At 28.9% G+C, this 19955-nt stretch overlaps 4 protein-coding genes across 7 annotated transcripts; 3 read left to right on the top strand and 1 right to left on the bottom strand.

The window, feature by feature from the left end:
- Positions 1-53: 53 nt before the first annotated feature.
- LOC103573086 (cysteine protease ATG4B) lies at positions 54-3459 on the bottom strand. 4 transcript variants are annotated; one of them, XM_053741243.1, is made up of 10 exons: positions 3145-3459; positions 2875-3039; positions 2210-2380; positions 1707-1884; positions 1552-1631; positions 1338-1492; positions 1174-1252; positions 514-668; positions 271-442; positions 54-190 (listed from the first exon to the last, which is right to left on the bottom strand). In XM_053741243.1, exons 2-10 carry the CDS (start codon positions 2975-2977, stop codon positions 129-131), a joined length of 1155 nt encoding a protein of 384 aa, XP_053597218.1. In that variant the 5' UTR covers positions 2978-3039; positions 3145-3459; the 3' UTR covers positions 54-128. The 4 variants fall into 4 exon arrangements, with proteins under 4 accessions (XP_053597218.1, XP_053597217.1, XP_014299390.1 ...); XM_053741242.1 differs by having other exon boundaries at positions 54-196; positions 3250-3458; XM_014443904.2 differs by having other exon boundaries at positions 54-196; positions 2875-3031; positions 3145-3458.
- Positions 3460-4294: 835 nt separating this feature from the next.
- On the top strand, positions 4295-10190 carry LOC103573306 (vesicular glutamate transporter 2). The gene is given in 17 exon segments (XM_053741580.1): positions 4295-4756; positions 4859-4991; positions 5207-5262; positions 5323-5497; positions 5571-5807; positions 5878-6183; positions 6268-6391; positions 6491-6767; positions 6847-6967; positions 7044-7214; positions 7349-7407; positions 8316-8802; positions 8873-9178; positions 9261-9384; positions 9483-9759; positions 9840-9960; positions 10035-10190. Coding segments are annotated over 15 exon segments (2994 nt in total). The 5' UTR covers positions 4295-4756; positions 4859-4991; positions 5207-5209.
- A 1235-nt stretch (positions 10191-11425) lies between these two features.
- On the top strand, positions 11426-17459 carry LOC103573084 (WASH complex subunit 5). The gene is made up of 10 exons (XM_008551953.3): positions 11426-11741; positions 12179-12281; positions 12356-12547; positions 12619-12833; positions 12917-13283; positions 13733-15470; positions 15536-15719; positions 15791-16011; positions 16403-16556; positions 17040-17459. Exons 1-10 carry the CDS (start codon positions 11620-11622, stop codon positions 17188-17190), a joined length of 3447 nt encoding a protein of 1148 aa, XP_008550175.1. The 5' UTR covers positions 11426-11619; the 3' UTR covers positions 17191-17459.
- Positions 17460-17619: 160 nt separating this feature from the next.
- Positions 17620-19604, top strand: LOC103573083 (uncharacterized). The gene is made up of 3 exons (XM_008551952.1): positions 17620-17765; positions 18433-18713; positions 19524-19604. Exons 1-3 carry the CDS (start codon positions 17748-17750, stop codon positions 19576-19578), a joined length of 354 nt encoding a protein of 117 aa, XP_008550174.1. The 5' UTR covers positions 17620-17747; the 3' UTR covers positions 19579-19604.
- The last annotated feature ends 351 nt before the right edge of the window (positions 19605-19955 follow it).

Consider the following 19955-nt stretch of genomic DNA (forward strand, 5'->3'; position numbering starts at 1 on the left):
ATCAATAATGTAATAGTGTTTTAAAGATTTTCGAATTACAAAATTACACTTAATTTCAAAAATCTTTTACGAGGTATTATCAATAAAAAAAGAATCGATTTAATTATTAATTATAGTTTTAAATTTATTTAACCAAGAAGTTCAAACTCTTCATCCGATGTGTCGTATTGTCGATCTAATTTTTCAAAATCTAAAACTAAATATAATTAATCATTATTTATATCATTTATTAATTATTCATTAAACGGATAATTATTTTAACAAACATACGATTCGAAGATGTTATTCCTAATGCTTCAGTAGCAACGTCATCAACTGGTGACCAATGTGCTGGACGTTCAGCGCAAAGTTCAAAAAGCGGCTGTTTTTCAGGAGTAATAAGTTCACTTTGCATCGATCTACATAATGATTTGAAATCTTTTTCCGTGGCACAGAAAAAACACTAAAAATTATTTTAAATAAATATATATATGTATGTAATATTTATTCATTAAATTAAATTGCTTTAATTACAAGTGCTACTGAAGGATCCATTCCTGTTATCGGAATCCGACTAGCAGCTTTACAATGGTACGTGAGATCCATTTCGTTATCATTTTCATCTATTTTTTGGTTTACACAACCGTATCTTTGAGTCGTGTGAGGATCCAAGTAGATTACATGGTCATCTGTATTAATATTTTATTTTAATTTTTCATTAAAAATGAAAGTAATTGCGCACAATTTCCTATGACTCCTGAGACCAACATCTGTAAGTCTTATTTATAAAAAAGAACTTGACTTTGAGACAAAATATTTGTTTTGTCTTTTTAAAAAAAATCTTTGACATCTTAAAGTTGTATCTTTAGACTTGCCATAGAAAAGATATCAAGACTCTTGCCAATTGAGGTGACTTTTTTAAAGCAAGAAACAGAAGACAAATTTTCTATGAGTCCTAGGAAAAACATCTGTACGTCTTTTTATACAAAAAAAAATCGGCTTTAAGACAAAATAAAATTTGTCTTGTCCTTTTTATGACATCTGAAAGCTGTCTCTGTTCTACTTGGGATATGATTTAGAACATTAATTAAAGATTAATTGAATCTTAAATCAATCAATATGTGAAGCCGTGAAATTGCATAATTTTCGAAGTAAGATATATATATATTTATTATTTGTAAAATTAATACGTACCAACACAGCCGATAAAATACAGTGCAAGATTTGGTTTCCCTCCTATAACTCCAAGAGACTGTGGTAATTTAAAAGACGTCTACAAAAAAGAATTATCTCTATTTATTAACTTTAAATTTAAAAAGTGTTTCGTAATTGATAAGTTAATTAACAAGTTAATTTACTTTAAGGCCATTAATGTATACTGGATTTATATCACTTAGACCTAATCGCAGCGGTATCAAAAGTAGCAAAGGTTTCCATTGACTAGGTGCCTTCAGAGATTCATCACCATCAACTTCAACAGCAGTCATTCCTCCTTCAACTCTACATTGTCTTACTAAAAAGTGTATAATCAATTAGTAAAGATTTTTTTTATCTATTGCAAAAAAAACTTACAAACATCATTAACAATTAACGTGTTGTCGAGCGCCACGTGAATAGTTATTGAACTCCAGTCGTCGTAGACAACTAGCTTTCTATATTAAAAATAAATAAATCAGTATAAATTAAAGATAATTATGAATAGCTTAAATTCAAAATGACTTAATTACTTTAATACTTGTGCTATAGTATTTGGACCAAACCACTGACCAACTTCTTTGCCTTCAGTAGCTCCCATCAGTGCTATTTGATGTATAGAAAATGGTGCAGCTCTTCTGTCTTCAAATCGGCTTAAGATTTTTAAATACGTACTGTCTTTAGTTTCCGGTGCCCATTGCCAATCACGTCCTATATTTAAATAATTATTACAAAAAATTAATTTCATGATTTCTCGAAAAATTTCTAACTCCATAAAAATTAAACAACATCGATACATTAAAGTTATCATATAAAATTTTTTATATTAATTTAAAAAATTTATTTATTATAAATATTAAATAAATTGTTATGTTCACATGATACTGAAGTTAGCTGACGTCTAATTATTTTCGAATTATTTTTCAAAACAATAAATTACAAAAAAAAATATTTGAAAAAATTGCACTTGTAGTTTTTAAAATTTTCTACATGATCATAACGTCTACTCGTTATATAAAAAAATTTTTTGATGTACCTAAATGAAGTGCAACTAATGCTTGTGCTAAAACCATTTGTCCACATCGCAGCATACATCCCCATCCTTTGTCTGACGTAAATGCTGAACTATTTCCTCCAATAGGTATAAAACCTTTACGATATGTGAACCATAATTTAGATCTTATATCTCTTCTTATTGTCTCCAGCTCTGAATCATAATTAATAAAATAATTAATGAGCGTGAATGTATCTAACAACTCAAGTTTTAAAATTTTATAATAAATAAATGAAATGTAAGTAGAAGAAAAATAAAAAATGCGTATTTAGATAAACGAAAAATCAGTACGCGTATTTTTTTAAATTTCATTATATTTATTTATTTAAAATTTATAAACTATCTCATATCTGCTACATTCACACTAATAAATAATTATCAAGTACACAGAAAAAATGAATTTCTTGGCGTAAAAAATTACTCGTCCCAAGAAATTTTTTACTTGCCCTAATAAACGTTTTCATGTCGAATTGAAAATGAAACTTTTCTGGGAGCGAGAAAAAATTTTCTTGTGCCAAAAAATTATTTCTAGTCCTGAGGAAATTTTTGTTTTTATTTCATAATGATAAATTCTTCTTACCCCAAGAAATCCATTTTTTCTGTATATATTTATAAATTAACTAAATAAAATAAATTTATTATAGAACCTTTGATAGCATTATATTTTTTTCCAAGTATCCAAACTGGATCTTGTGTCTGTGGTATATCATCAAGTTCCTCAGATGTATTTTGCATAAATAAACTATCCATTGTTAATAAATTAACAATATAATATCTCAGTTTTTTACTCTCCGACTTGCTAATCTAAAACACTGAATGCCATTATTTACTTATCACAATTGATTACATCGGTAGTTATAATAATTACTATAATTAGAAACAAAATAAATAATTAAATGATTAAAAAAATAACATACGCAAATTGTCTTTGTCGAAAAAAATAAAAAATATATATGTATAAATAATACAACGAGGTTATGGTAATTTTATCAAGCAAAATGTCATCTCATCGTCTTACTCACAATTAAATATATAATTTATATATAGAAGTCATTATTTATTTTTAAAAAATTAAAAGTATGTTATTTTATAGTAAAGTAATTGTAGTACATCATAAGTTACTTTAATCGAAAGTAAAGAGTAGTGATAATGTCAACAACAAAAGATTTATACATATATATAATATACAGTGATGGTAGTGACAGCTGTTGTTATGATTTCCGATTATAAAAACAAAGAAATTTATGAAATTATATGTTTCATATTCTTTTTAAGTCCTTATTTAATAAATATCATTCATCATATATATAAATTATTATTGCAAATTAAAATAAATTATTTTTACTGAATTATTGGTAATTAATTACATTAATTTTTAGTATGATTTATAATTAGAACTGTTGAAATTTTTTAAGCACTGGGTAAATAATGAAAATATGACAGATTGATGAAATTGTAAATAAAAAACTATTGTTAAGAAAAATTTATATGAATCAAGAGGAAGAAATAGTAGGAAGATATAAAATATAAAAGTATTAAATAAATAGTTGTGATATATGTCATCATTACGCATGAATACTTAACATATGTTATGAGTGTTAATGTAGCAGACATAGGACACTTTATAAATTTGAAATAAATAAATAAATTAATTAATTGGAACAATGAAATTTAAAAAAAAAGCGCGTACGGATTTTCCATATGAGTGTGAATGTAGCAGACATCAGACAAATTTTAAATTATAAGTAAAAAGAGTAAATAATTAATAAAATAAAATTTTAAAAAAGTGCGCATTTTTTAAATTTTTAAATTAATAAGTGCATTTTTTATAAACATTAGTTTTTTAATTATTTATTTATTTATAGTTTAAAATTTGTCTGATGTCTGCTACATTCGCACTTCATTCGTCTAAATACGCATTTTTGTAATTTTTACTCTAATTACATTTTATTCATTCATTATAAAATTTAAAAAATTCCTATTTGTCAGTTACTGTCACACTCATTTTTTATTGATTTATAATTAAAATTTTTTTAATTTTTTAAGCACTTGGTAAATAATAAAAACTTGGCGATTGATTAAATTGTAAATAAAAAATTATTGTTTAGAGAAATTTACATGAATCAAGAGGAAGAAATAGTGGGAAGAGATAAAATATAAAAGTTTTAAATAAATAGTTCTGATATGTCATCATTACGCATGAATACTTAACATATGTTATGTTACTTAATTTATTGTAATCAATCTATCAAGATGATGATGATGATGATAATGATGGATACCATCAGTGCAGTGAGATTTAAAAAGCTGGATATTGAATCAGTGTCAAGTCCGCCAGTTAATCCGGACCCAGAGTGTATGACAGATAAGAGCGCGCGGGAGCTATGCTTTACCTTCCAATCGCTTTCAAATGACTTTTACTGTGTCATTTCATCGGGCAAGCCTCGTGTATTACTACTGAACTTGCTGTTTATCCTTGTGTTCATGCGATTGAACAATAAACTAATCGATTATTTTAAAAACTAACAGGTATGCGTTAGTTGGTTCTTATCATGAGCTCGTTTAAAATAAAATTCAAATTTATTTATTGAAGCATAAAATATTTAATTGTTGGGTTTATTTAAATTTTAGTGAAAAGAAATAAAAATCACAGTAAGAAGTAATAACAGAATTGATTCAAGTGTTACAGTGAAAGTTAAAAAATAAACCAGCTGTTATATTAACAATTCGAGTTGACGTATGTTGGGATATAACATATTATAAGGTAATTAATGTACAAATGAATTAGTTCCGAGGTCACTTTTTATTACTGTAATGTATTATGAACTCATTGTTAATGCGCCCGCAAAGACATGCAATTATTGGTGCATGATTATCTTTACGTGCGGTTTTAGTTTTATCACTTTTGTCCGGAAAATACAAATAAAATTGCGTTTATAAAGTTTTATTTTAGATAATAAGAAAATAATTTTTTTGTAGACTATGGATATTAAAGAAGGGAATGATAATTTGAAAGAACACCATGACTACGGAAGGTAATTTTGTAATTTTTTAAAATCATGATATCATGATATAATTATTCGAAAATATTTTAGTGTGCGGAAACAATGGTCTGAAGAAGAAGAAATGGACGAAGCTGTCGGTTGGAAATTTTGGAAAAAACGACGTTATGTTGTTGGAGTGCTGGCATTTTTTGGATTTTTTACTTCGTATATACTACGAGTTAATTTAAGTGTTGCGATTGTCGCGATGACAACAAGTTCCTCTGGGGTATTTCTCTAAACACTAATTGCTCATAGTTAAAATACAAGTGTTTTTTTTTAATGATTTGGATTAATTGTAGAATAAAGCAGAGTTTGATTGGGATTCAAAGCTCCAGGGGCTTGTTCTCAGTTCATTTTTTTACGGATACATAAGCACGCAGTTACTTGGCGGATGGCTCAGTGCGCGTATTGGCGGCAAAAGAGTATTTGGAATTGGAATCGCTGTAACCGCGCTTTTAACATTGATCACGCCGCCTTTGACGCGACATAGTGTTTATGTTCTTATTGCTTTGCGGATAATCGAAGGGATATTTGAGGTAATTTATCATTCAATCAATTTTTTAACTAGTAAGCAGGTTAATTAATAAGTGAATGATTTTTACTCAGGGTGTAACGTATCCATGTATTCATTCTATATGGGCAAACTGGGCTCCACCTTTAGAGAGGTCTAAACTCGCGACCCTCGCATTCTCGGGCAGTTTTGTTGGCACAGTTTTTGCAATGCCCGCATGTGGAATTATGGCTGAACGTCTTGGCTGGCCATCAGTATTCTATATTTTTGGTGCCATCGGTTTGGTGTGGTTTGCTTTCTGGTGGCATATTGTCACAGATAAACCAGAAGATGATCCGAAAATATCACAATCTGAACTTGATTACATTAAAAGATCACTCGGTAACAGTAATCAACAAAAGGTTTGCTAGAGATTTTTTTTTACAACAAACCAATCAGGCTTTTGAATAAATATCAGTTCATTAATAACGATTATTATTTTGTAGACAATTTCGCATCCTTGGAAATCAATACTGACTTCACCAGCAGTTTGGGCAATTGTAGCAGCCCACTTCAGCGAAAACTGGGGCTTCTACACGATGCTTACACAACTGCCGACATTTATGAGCGGTCAGTAAAATTAAAAAGTAAATGTCAAATTTCTTTTGAATGAGTTCATATAACTATAATAATAATCAAGGACTTTTTTGTATACATTTATAAAACCAGATGTGCTGAACTTTAAGCTCGAAAAAACTGGATTTTTCTCAGCCGTTCCTTATCTAGTAATGTCTATTGTATTACAATGCTCTGGACATCTAGCTGACTATTTGCGATCGAAAAATATTCTCAGTACTACTCATGTTCGTAAAATATTTACGTGTGGTGCTTTTTTGAGTCAGACTATATTTATGATTCTTGCCGGATTTACAACGACGTCGACAAGTGCTGTTACTTGTCTCGCTGTTGCTGTTGGTCTTGGTGGTTTTGCTTGGTCAGGATTTAGGTCAGCAGCAATAACAATACAATATTTAATAATTAATTAATCAACTGATTAAAAATTTTTTTGTTATTAAATATATTAGCGTAAATCATTTGGATATTGCCCCACAACATGCGAGTGTTTTAATGGGAATAGGAAATACAATCGCAACTCTTCCTGGTATCGTTAGTCCTTTGATTACCGGTTACATCGTTCAAAATAAGGTACTTATCATTAATATTGTAATTAATTTAATCATTACATAATGTTCACATTATATATCATAACAATTGATTACAGACTGCCGCTGAATGGAGAGTCGTATTGATAATAGCAGGAACAATTTATCTAATCGGTGCTATAATTTATGGCCTTTTTGCCTCAGGTGAACGACAACATTGGGCCCGTGAGAAAAAGAATGATGATTTGAAAGCATACAGTAACCCTGCATTAGATAATGATTCTCATTTATAGACTAATTATTTTGTATCTTTAGTATGCAGATAAAAAATTTGTTGAATAAATTTTTTTTTTTTAAATCATAATCAGATCGATTTTTAAATCCTTAAAAATTACAATTGTGATAATGTATTTGAGGTTTACAGACGTTGGATAAAAAAATTGATGGAGATATCAAAAAATATAATGAAGAGAAACTGATAGAGTAAAATGAGACACATAAAATAGTAAATTATTTTATAGCTTATTAATAATTATTTACAGTCAATAAATTTGTAATCAATCTTTTCAAATTATATTCGTGTCAGTGAACTATATATATCCATCAATATGTAGTTGAAACTGGTTAATCCGGAATGAAAAATAGATTAAAGTTTGCAGCATCTATTATAATTTTATTTTCAATCTCTCTCAAATAACTTTTACTATTTGACTTTATTGCTGACAGCTGCTTATATTCATTTATTTTTTTTCATCTTAAATTGTAATTATTCGACTTTTTTTCCAGACAATTGAACCATAAGAATGTTTATTTTTTAACAAGCAATGATGTATATAAACATAGGCTCCTATTTACGTAATTAAATTTTCCATTTTCTATAAAAAAAATTTAGTGCTATTAAAACAGTGTATAGATTTGAATTTTAACCAGTAAAAAATAAAAATTATATTACTGTGGTGTTGAGAATCGAATAAAATGATCTAGTATAAGTTATGTTGAAGTTAAAATAAACCATCTATTGATAGTTACAATGAACCAAGTGAGTAATACTCAAATAAATTAGTTTCAAGGTTTATTTATCATATAAATAAATGATTATACCTATAAATATTATAAGTGTGCCCGTGAACACATGCAGTTATCGCGAATCGATATAATGTCTCAGACGTTATCTTTTTTATTGGTTCCCGAAATATAAAATAAATTTAAGTTATCGAATTATGTTCCTAACGTAAAAGTTCTTTAAATTCACTTTTCCTCTGACTATGGGTAAGGAAAGAAGAAACTTCAATTTAGAGGGAAGTGATCAGCATGTAAGGTAAATTGTTGATAATTTCTTAACGTATCTTTATAAAAATATAGAAAAATTTTATTTCTTAATAACGTTTTAGTGTGCAAAAGAAATGTACCGAAAAAATCGAAATGGATGATGCGGTAGGTTGGAAATTTTGGAAAAAACGACGTTATGTTGTTGGGATCTTCGCATTTTTCGGATTTTTTACTTCGTATGTTTTACGAGTTAATTTGAGTATCTCAATCGTTGCAATGACCAAAAGTTCATCAGAGGTATTTTAGAGTTGACTAATTAATAGAGAGATACGGTAAGATTATTATTTAATGATTTGGATAAATTAATTATAGAATAAATCAGAGTTTGATTGGGATTCAAAGCTCCAGGGGCTTGTTCTCAGTTCATTTTTTTACGGATACATAAGTACGCAGTTATTTGGCGGATGGCTCAGTGCACGCATTGGTGGTAAAAGAATATTTGGAACTGGAATTGCTCTTACCGCACTCTTAACATTGATCACGCCGCCTTTAACGCGAGATAGTGTTTATGTTCTTGTTGCTATACGGATAATCGAAGGAATATTTGAAGTAATTTACCATTTAATCAATATTTTAGCTAGCAAGCCAGTTAATTAACAGGTGAATGATTTTTACTCAGGGTGTAACGTATCCATGTATTCATGCCATATGGGCAAACTGGGCTCCACCTTTGGAGAGGTCTAAACTCGCGACCCTCGCATTCTCGGGCAGTTCTGTTGGCACAGTTTTTGCAATGCCAGTATGTGGAATTATAGTTGAAAATCTGGGCTGGCCATCATCATTCTATATTTTTGGAGCTTTCGGTTTAGTGTGGTTCATTCTCTGGTCACTTATTGTATCCGATAAACCAGAAGATGATCCGAAAATATCACAATCTGAGCTTAATTACATTAAAAGATCACTTGGTCACAATGATGAACAGAAGGTTTGCTTGAGATTTTCTTACAACAAACCAATCCGAATTTGAAATAAGTATCGATTTATAGATAAAATTTATTATTTTGTAGACAATTTCGCATCCATGGAAATCAATACTGACTTCACCAGCAGTTTGGGCAATTGTAGCAGCCCACTTCAGCGAAAACTGGGGCTTCTACACGATGCTTACACAACTGCCAACATTTATGAGCGGTCAGTAGAATTAGAACGTAAATGTCGAATTTTTTTTTTAGAGTTCATATGACTATAATAATAATCAAGGACTTTTTTGTACACATTTATAAAACCAGATGTGCTGAACTTTAAGCTCGAAAAAACTGGATTTTTCTCAGCCATTCCTTATCTAGCAATGTCTATTGTAATACAATGCTCTGGACATCTAGCTGACTATTTGCGATCGAAAAATATTCTCAGTACTACTCATGTTCGTAAAATATTTACGTGTGGTGCTTTTTTGAGTCAGACTATATTTATGATTCTTGCCGGATTTACAACGACATCGACGAGTGCTGTTACTTGTCTCGCTGTTGCTATTGGTCTTGGTGGTTTCGCTTGGTCAGGATTTGGGTCAGTAGCAATAATAATACAATATTTTAATAATTAATTAATCAACTGATTAAAAATTTTTTTGTTATTAAATATATTAGCGTAAATCATTTGGACATTGCTCCACAACATGCGAGTGTTTTAATGGGAATAGGAAATACAATCGCAACTCTTTCTGGTATCGTTAGTCCTTTGATTACCGGTTACATCGTTCAAAATAAGGTACTTATCATTAATATTGTAATTAATTTAATCATTACATGATGCACATTATATATCAAAACAATTGATTACAGACTGCCGCTGAATGGAGAATCGTATTGATAATAGCAGGAACAATTTATTTAATCGGTGCTATAATTTATGGCCTTTTTGCCTCAGGTGAGCGACAACATTGGGCTCGTGAGAAAAATAACGACGATTTGAAAGCAAACAGTATCTCCGCTTTTTAATTTATCATTCCCGGGATCTATAGAATTATTATTTCATACATAATTTTTCCAGAAAATACGTTATCGGCTAGATTTTATTTTTCATTCAAATTATCAGGAATTATCCTCTAATTCTTCTACCATTACTATAATCAGGAACTGAGTTTTTTGGTCTTAATCATTCTAATCTTAACCTGATGGCTAACCAAAATTGAATACAGATAAGGAAAATATCATCAGGGTTGGCTTTCACCTGTAGTAAATAAAATTATACTATAATTAAAAATTATTTTATATATTGACAAGTTTACCAATTATTAGCATACTATATAATCTCTAAGGAATTCGCAGTTTTTATAAACATCACAAAATCTAATTTTCTTGTTTAATCTTTTGTTTTATAAACTACCAGTTTATTTTATAAGATTTTCTACATCCTGAAGATTATTATAAAAAACATATTAATTTAAAAATACTAAAACAATTTTACTCAGGGTGCATTCCAAAATGTGTTGCGAACAGGTGTAGCGTAGTACATTTCGGAATGCACCCTTATTAATTATTCTTATTACTTGTGCAGTAAATTTAGACGTTTGAAAAATAAATTATCGGAAATTGGAGAATCATAAAAAAAAACTGTACGTCAAAATAAAATGGTAGCAGAATATGTTAGAAAAAAAATTTAAATATTAAAAACAAAAAAAAACACACACACAAATGTTTAAACAAACCTTGGTGGGGAAATAATGTGCAGAAGGGTATCCTAATACAGTTGGAGATTTAAATTAAATTGCTCCAAGTGTATTTCAGCTAAACAAACGTCACTTAACTGCTATTTCTCACCAGACGATGCCAAATGATTCCGCTCAGGAACTTGGAAGATATCAGCATCAGCCATCAGCAACACTCTACACTAGCACTGAACACTCACGACTTTACGCTAGCACTGAACACTCAACACTTAACTACACCACAAATACTTTACACAATTTAAATTAATAAAATTTTACAATCACTGCACAATTTTACACAATGCTACAATGCTGTGTTTTAATTCAAACGTAAAAATACTTAATTTTTAATGTCTCAAGTACGTCAAATATCGGCTTTAATCTGACGTCAAATTCACGCGCAATTTGACTGCTGGTTGAGCTCAACTGGCTATAAGGGGTTCTATTTATATTGTCATTACTTATCAAGATTTCTATATTTCCAGGAAACTACATTATTGACTGCTTAGTAAACAGGAAACATATATTTATATATTTATTTTACAAATAAATGACACTTAAAAAATAGATGCAAGAATGTAAAAGTGTCAATTGTTATAATATTAAAAAAAAAAAAAAAGAAACTTTTAATTCATCGAGTGCAATAATAATATTTAAAATAAACATCAGCGCATGTTAATATTTTATTAAATTGTTTATATTGTTATTATAAAATAAAAATGAGTGATTTTTTAGCAAATAATAATATTTGTGGTCAAAATTTATTGAGAATTGTTTCTCGAGGCAATGCTATAATTGCTGAATTAATGAGATTAAAGGATTATGTACCACCGGTTTTTAGGTTAGTTATTTTGTTATTTATTTATTTATTTTTATTTATTCATCACCTAGTGAAAAAACTTTGTTCCAAAAAAAGTAAAAATAATTTTATGTCCGGTCATCCAACAAAAAAGACTATATTCCTAGTAATGTTAATACATGCACAGAAAAAAAAGATATCTCGTGTCAAGAAAATATTTTGGAAGGCAAACGTTTTTGGAAATCAAATCAAAACTTTTTTCAGCCAAGAGAATTTGTCTTGGCAAAGGAGTTCTACTTTATCTGAAAAAATTGTGGTTTCCAAAAAAATTATCTTCAATCAAGAATATTTCCGTCGAAAATTTTTTTTTCTGTGTGCGTACATCGCAACATGTTAAAAAATACAAAATTTAAACAAAAGTGAAACTAAATTTTAAATATTTGCAATCTAACATTTAAATTTTTTCCTATATATCATAGATTAGAATCTAAACGTCATCTCCAAAAATATGGATCAATTATTATGGACTTTGCTTACTTTAAAGCTGCAAATATAAATGAACAAAAAATAGAAAATGATTCAGTAAGTGATCCCTTCGTCATTCAAAACAAAATTAGTCAATAGAAATTAATGAAAAAATTTGATTATCGTAACAGGTACTCCAGGAACTTGATGAAAATTTAAGAGAAAATTATGCTGATGTATTAACACGATTTTATTTAGCATTCGAAAGTATTCATAAGTACATCACTGATCTAAACGCTTATGTTGATGAGCTGGATGACGGACATTATATCCAACAGTCAGTTGAAACTGTCATGCTCAATGAAGAAGGGAAGCAATTGATGGTTTGCAATTATTTAGCTTTAAATTACTCAATAAAAGTATTCAGTCAATTAATTACTCATTCATTTTCTAGTGCGAGGCAGTATATTTATATGGAGTGATGTTGTTGTTAGTAGATCATCAATTCGAGGGTCACGTACGTGAAAGACTTTTAGTATCTTACTACAGATATAATGCCCAAAGATCATCATCAACGCGAGTTGATGATGTCTGTACACTGTTAAGATCAACTGGATTTTCAAAATCATCTGCCAAACGACCGGCAAATTATCCTGAAGATTATTTTGGGTGTCCTATCATTCATTTCTATCATTACTGTATCTGTTTGCATAAAATTAAAACAGGTGGCTTATAATTTAATTTAATTTTAGGAGAGTACCAATTAAGACGACATTTGTAGATTTGCTTATAGGCCGCTTGAGATCAGATGAGATTTATAATCAAACTCTAGCATTTCCGAATCCAGAGCACCGCAGTATCGCGTCAGCTAATCAGGCCGCAACGCTTGTTATTATTCTATCTTTTCAACCGTCTATAATGCACAATGGTTCTGCAGCAATGCGTGAAATTGTTGATCGTTTTTTTCCAGACAATTGGGTTATAAGTATTTATATGGGAATTGTTTTAAATTTATGTGACTGGTGGTTACCTTACAAAGCAGCGCGTACGGCTCTTAATAATACTTTGGAAAATGGAAATATTAAAACAATATCTCAAAATTACGGCCTTAAAATAAAAGTAAGTCAATAATTTTTTTTTCTCGTATTGGTATATAAGACATTGAAAAATTAGCGGAGTAAATCTGGAGTGAATGCAGAGGACTTTTTATTTATTTAATATCCTCGGAGTGAAATTGACTTCTAAAAGGAGTTTATTTTAATATTAAAACTCTGAATCAGAGTGAAAGCAAATTAAAATAAAATCTATATCACTCCGCTAAAAAAAACTCCTTATTTACTCAATATACAAACTGATTTTTATTTAAACTTCGGGACTGATTGATAGAGTGAATTCATATTGAAATAAAATCCGTAATTACTCCGAATGAACTCCAAATTTTTAACAGTGTAATTACAATTAAACAGTCTTTTACATTTACATCAACCAAATTTAAATAAAAATTAAAAAAAAATTTTTTTGGTCAGATATTATTGCAAAATATAGTAAAATTATAATTAAAATTACAGAAATTAATAGTGGAAATAGAAAAATTACAACTCGTAGTAACATTAGATGAAAATGAAATAGAATCTGTTATAAAAATAATTCGTGAATGTAATGTATCACTTCACTGGATACTTTTGCATACAACAGTACCAACAATATTGCGTGAAGAGTCAAAACGTTCTCGTGTATTACGACAGCAAGTAATTAATGAAAGTAAATATACACCAGAAGAATGCTTGCGTTTGTTACTGAGTACCGCACAAATAGAACAAGACGTTAAACAGATATACAAGCAACTATTACAAGACAAAGAGTCAAAATGGAGTGAAAATAAAAATACATGCGTCGAACGTATCAATGACTTGGCTCAAGTGTTGGATACTAATAAGCACGTGGATGGAGCAGAGACAAATGAGTGTTTGAAAATCTGGTTCAAAGAGATCAGTGCACACGTGAGTTCACTTCAGCAAGAAGACGGAAGGAAGATCGCGCAGTTGCTTCAAGCGCTCGAAGAAGTCCAAGAGTTCCATCAGCTAGAAAATAATCTACAGGTGTCTCAGTATTTAAATGATACTCGAGAAATTTTGCATAATATGCTGCGCACTGGGAGCATTAGTGAAGACACGATGATTGCACTGAACATTTTGACTGACTGCTGCTACGCTTGGAATATAATGGAGACATTTATTGATATTATGCAAACTAATATTAAAAAAAATCCCCCGACTGTAATTAAATTGAAGTCACTGTTTTTAAAAATGGCATCAGCACTAGAGATGCCGCTGCTTCGTGTTAATCAAGCACGCAGCGCAGATTTGTCATCCGTTTCCCAGTACTACAGTCGCGAATTAGAAAATTATGCGCGTCGCGTACTACAAATTATTCCAGAAACTGTCTTTGGATTATTAGCACAAATAGTTCATTTGGAGACAAATGTTTTTAAAGAGATACCAATGAAATTGTATAAAGATAAATTAAAAGACTATGCTCAGCTTGATGAGCGTCTGCAAATGGCCAAATTAACGTACGCGGTTTCGGTATTCACTAAAGGAGTTTTGTCACTAAGAAGTGTGTCTCTAGGTGTACTGAGAGTTGATTCTCACCGATTATTAGAAGATGGGATCCGCCAGGAGTTGGCTAAAAAAGTAACACTGGCGCTGCACAATGGACTGACTTTTGATAATAAATCAAAAGCGAGTCTTGTTGATAAATTGAATGACTTGGCCAATGTGATGGACGGGTATCGCAAATCTTTTCAATACATTCAAGATTATATAAATATCAACAGCTTGAAAATATGGCACGAAGAGATCACGTACATCATCAACGCGGCGTTGGAAGATGAGAATAAAAATTCAACATGGATACCAAATAAATCATGGAAAATGTTGATCACTGATGACAAACAGGATTACTCGAGTTTCGTTGAAATTAACGGGAGTAGCACTTTCATGGGCAGACTTGCCAAAGAGTTGATACGTGTGACAGATCCCAAGACTACTGTTTACATCGAGCATGCTCTAGCCTGGTATGACTTGAAAAGTCAAAACGAAATTCTTAATTACAAAGTTTTCTCTATGATACTGATGGCTATTGGCACTCCGGGGTTACATGGATTAGATAAACTGTTGTCGCATTTTATAAGCATGGAATTAAAAAATTTGTTCAAGTATGTTGACCATGGAGTGCATGACAAAAGCTGGGTAACGATGACAGAGGAATGTGGCGCTATTGTTCAAAATATTGAGCATTGCAAAAGTATGTTTATTTTTTTTTTTATTCATTAATTTATGTAATTATTTAATATATATTTTTTTTAATAGATAATCCAGGTAAACTTTATTCAACTGTAAGTAATCATTCGAATAAAATATGGCCTTATATGATTGAATGTTTATTAAAAATTGGGCATTATCAATTATTGAGAAATAAAATTAGTTATGAATTAAATACTGCATGTAAATTTGAAGCAAAACATGTTGAATCAGCACTAAGAACTCTTAATATGTAAGTATTTAAAGTAAATGAATTCTATAATATATTTATATATAGATATTTATTATTTATATTTTAAATAGAGCGGTACTTGATGAGTTGCGTAAAAAACCTGATGAGTGTCTTACAAGTCAAGAAGAACGTGATTTTATCCATGAATTGAGTGTAAGACTTGACTGGACTGGCATTAGTGATCCTCTTAATAAAACATATCTGAAGTTATCAAATTTAAATAATTTAGATCTCATATTATTTCTTTTTACTATTTCGTATCTTCATAAAGTTCATTACTGCAAGAACACAGGTATTTTTATTGGTATTATTGTTGTTATTACTTTATTTATTTTAATAACTTAATTAAGTAATTAGATACTGGCGTAATTAATTAAATAAGTAGAGTAAATTTGTTAATTAAGATGAGTAGTGTTGTAAAGGTCAATTTAATCTAGATAGAATTTATTGAAAATAACCGTAGACAGACGTCAGTTTGGCGGATAATGTAAATAATCTTTTTGAAATCCATTTTGAAATAGATTTTATATCGATATATGCGTAAGTATACTACGTTTCAATTCAATTTACTCAAAGTACTCAAGATACGAATAATGAATAAATCAACTGATCTAAATTCATTAGAATAAAACTTACGTGCACTTTCTTATTTTTATTATACATTTTTTATTTATTTATTTCAGCTAGTCTTCTTAGTAAAAAAATTCAAGATCCCATTGATGCGGTTGTTTTTACGATCGGCTTACAAACATTTTTGCGACAATTTACTAATGATATTTTTAATAATTACATATCATATCTTTGCAAATATGTTTTGTCTTTCGTATCTAGTGATAGGTAAGCATTAATTACAATCCGATAAATTTTGTCATATTATTAATTAATAATTTTTTTGTCTTTTTTAATAAATAAGTTGTAAATCCCGATCCATATTTTGATGATATATTTTTTATTTAGTAATTATCAAAAATGTTTTGTTTATGAGCATCTGTAGCTTCAATCTGATTACATTATATGTAAATATACTACCAATTTTACATACATATTTGATTTTATAAATTTAAAAAAAAAATTTATTTTCAATATCGCAATTTTATTAAAAAATTTTGCCTGTACTTCAGAATTAAACTTTAGGTATATATATATATATATATATATATATATATATATATATATATATATATATAATGTAATATTTATATAAATAAATAAAAAATTGTATCAAAAAAATATGGAATGAGATTTGACTTAAAAAAAAAAATATATTTTGTACCAATCGTCAAAAAATAAAAATAAATTATAATTATAATTTTTTTTTAGTGGAAAAATGGGGAGCGAATGGGAATCAGAAGGAACAACAATTTTGTATTACTTACAATTAATAGCAAAGTATTCAAATATACCAAAGTCAACAATATTTGAAACAATTCCGGTCATTGTTTTAGACCAATATAAACAAGTGATAAAATGATAGTGATTACATTAATTTAATATAATCAAAACATATATATAGATATGAATATAATTATGGTTTATATTTTATTAGAGTCAAAATAATATAAAAGTATATTTAAAATAATTTTATAATTGTTTAATTAAAATAAAATGATGAATATACGAATACGAGTATGAATATATTAATACGTCGAGTATTGTATGGGTATATAATATATATGTATGTATATTGTGCATATATACATGGGTAAAATGGAGCTGTGTTGTGTAGGGGATGAAAATGGGTAATAAATGAAACAAAATGTAACGAAGATGTAGTAGGCGTGATATATACATACACATTGAGTACATCGGCGGCAAATGCAGCGGCGGCCGATTGCGGTAGGCGGCTGCACGCCGTTCATCGGCGGCAACTGCGGTAGCCGCTGTACAACAGTAGCTTGTTCGTCCTACAAAAAGGACTTGCGATCGAACCGGGTTCTCAGTTGCTAATAGAACTACTCCAATACCGATCATACTTTTAATTAACATTACCGTTGAGTACTTTATAGTTATGCTATACTTAGCTTCTCAATGAAGTCTCGTAAGAAGGTGGATATATTTAAATATTATTATACGGAAAACAATAAACTATAAATTAGTGTCGGAAATTTTAAGGGACCTGAATGTCAATATAGAATTTTAACATTCGAACAATAAATTTTATAATACGTGTCCTAAATTTTTGAAGTTGCGATTTTTAAAATTCAAATATTCATTTTTTTTGCATAGACAATAAATTTAAATACCTACCCTGTAATTATTCGGGTTTTAAAAATTACCACATATTTAGAATGATAGTATTTACTGATCATTATATTACTTGTCGTTTCTCAAATTATGTAGTTCATTTTTTCTGTGTAATAATAGTTATTTAATTTATTGTTTCTATGTTAAGTACATATACTTATTGGATTATCTAAATTAACACGGAAAAATTAAGGTGTGACTGTGCGTGTTTTGCGTCATACTAATTTACCCGAAAAATAAATTTTTTTTTAGTTTAGTAATTCAATTACTGACAATTAGACCAATAAATAATTTTACTATTCATTTTTTTTTATAACTCATAATTAAAAAGTAAACATTTTTTTTGATTACTTTAAATTAATGATGAAATTACTTACGAGTAAAAATACAAAAGAAAAAAATAGAAATTTTTGATGAGAGAGATTGATCTTGAATAATTTTTACAATTCATTATTAATTTGTTATCTAGAAAATAATGCGTTTAATATTGGTAATTACGATTGCAATCTTCGGAGGATATTCAGTCGGAGGACAAGAAACCAGTTCACAACGTGATCCTTCATCTTATGTCGTAAGAGTACGACCAAAGACACGTATTGTTGGTGGATCACGGCCATTTGTTGAATTTCCTCTATCGACTGCAATTGGTTTTGGTAAACGTGATAATAATTATTTTAATGAAAATTTCGAACAAAAAATGAAACGTACGCATCGTGCTGTTATTTACTCCGCTAAAAATAATCCTCGACAGTAAGTAATAATTGATAATTAATCATTTTAATATTTACTTGCATACATATATTAGACTGTGTCAAAAAAATGGACCATTTTTTTTTTAAATTATACAGAAATTTTTGTTCGAGATAAAAAAAAATACTGTTAAAGTTTGAGCTTTTAGTATTAATATAAACAATCGCCTCATCGCAATTTCGATTTTATGCAATTTGATACTTATTTTATGGGTAATTTATCTTAATTAGATTCAAAGATGAATCAAATCGATCGATTATTTTAAAAGTTCTCGTGTTATGAAACACAACTTATGTAGTGAAAATTAAAGCTGTTTTCACGAAGTTCAAGATGCATTTTACGAAATTAAGTTATCGCATTCGGTCAAAAAGTTGTTTAAAGATAAGACAGCAACCAATGCTATTTTTACGAAAATCAAAAAAAAATTTTACCCACATCTTCTAAACTATTCGATCGATTTTTCTCATCTTCGAACTTAATCGAAGTAATTTTTCAATGAACAAGTGTACCAAGTTTCATTACGATCAGATAAAAATTGTAGCCAGCATCCATCTGACATGTCGCGTTATATAACACGCCATATATACATACGTACATACATTATGTATAAGCTTTTGAACTGATGGTATTTCTCGGCAAAATAAAACTTATAGTAAAATTTTTTGAAAACTTCGAGATGAGACCCTCTACAATAGCTATATTTTAAAGAAATATACCTAAAATAAAAATAGTCGAGTCTCTTAATACAGTCTAATATATATATAGATACGCAACTATTATCCATAATAAATCAAATTTCTATTCCAATAGAAATCCAATTTATTGGCTTATGAAGCTCGTGAGAAGATATCCGGGACTTGAATAAAACAGAATAAAATATCCAAGTATTCAGTTGTCATGACATTTAATCAGCTTTCAATAAATATTTAAATTAGTAAATAGATACTTTTATTTATCAAGTGTATTAATAATAATAATAACATAATATGTTATTTGTTATTAACATTAAAATTTTTTTATTTTGTTATTTTGAAATAAATGTATTTTAATAAAGGTTTACGGTTAATAAATAAACTGTATAATTTTAATTTCATTTAATTTTCTTCATCATTAATTTATTTTTTAAAATCTCTTTAAAACTTCAAACATTAGCTACTTTTTTTTAACGCTAGTGATATTTTTCCTAACATACAATAATTACTTTGATAAATTTAATTTTTTTTTATAATTAAACTACATCTC

Source organism: Microplitis demolitor, chromosome 8, assembly GCF_026212275.2.
Source record: "Microplitis demolitor isolate Queensland-Clemson2020A chromosome 8, iyMicDemo2.1a, whole genome shotgun sequence".
NCBI lineage: Eukaryota > Metazoa > Arthropoda > Insecta > Hymenoptera > Braconidae > Microplitis > Microplitis demolitor.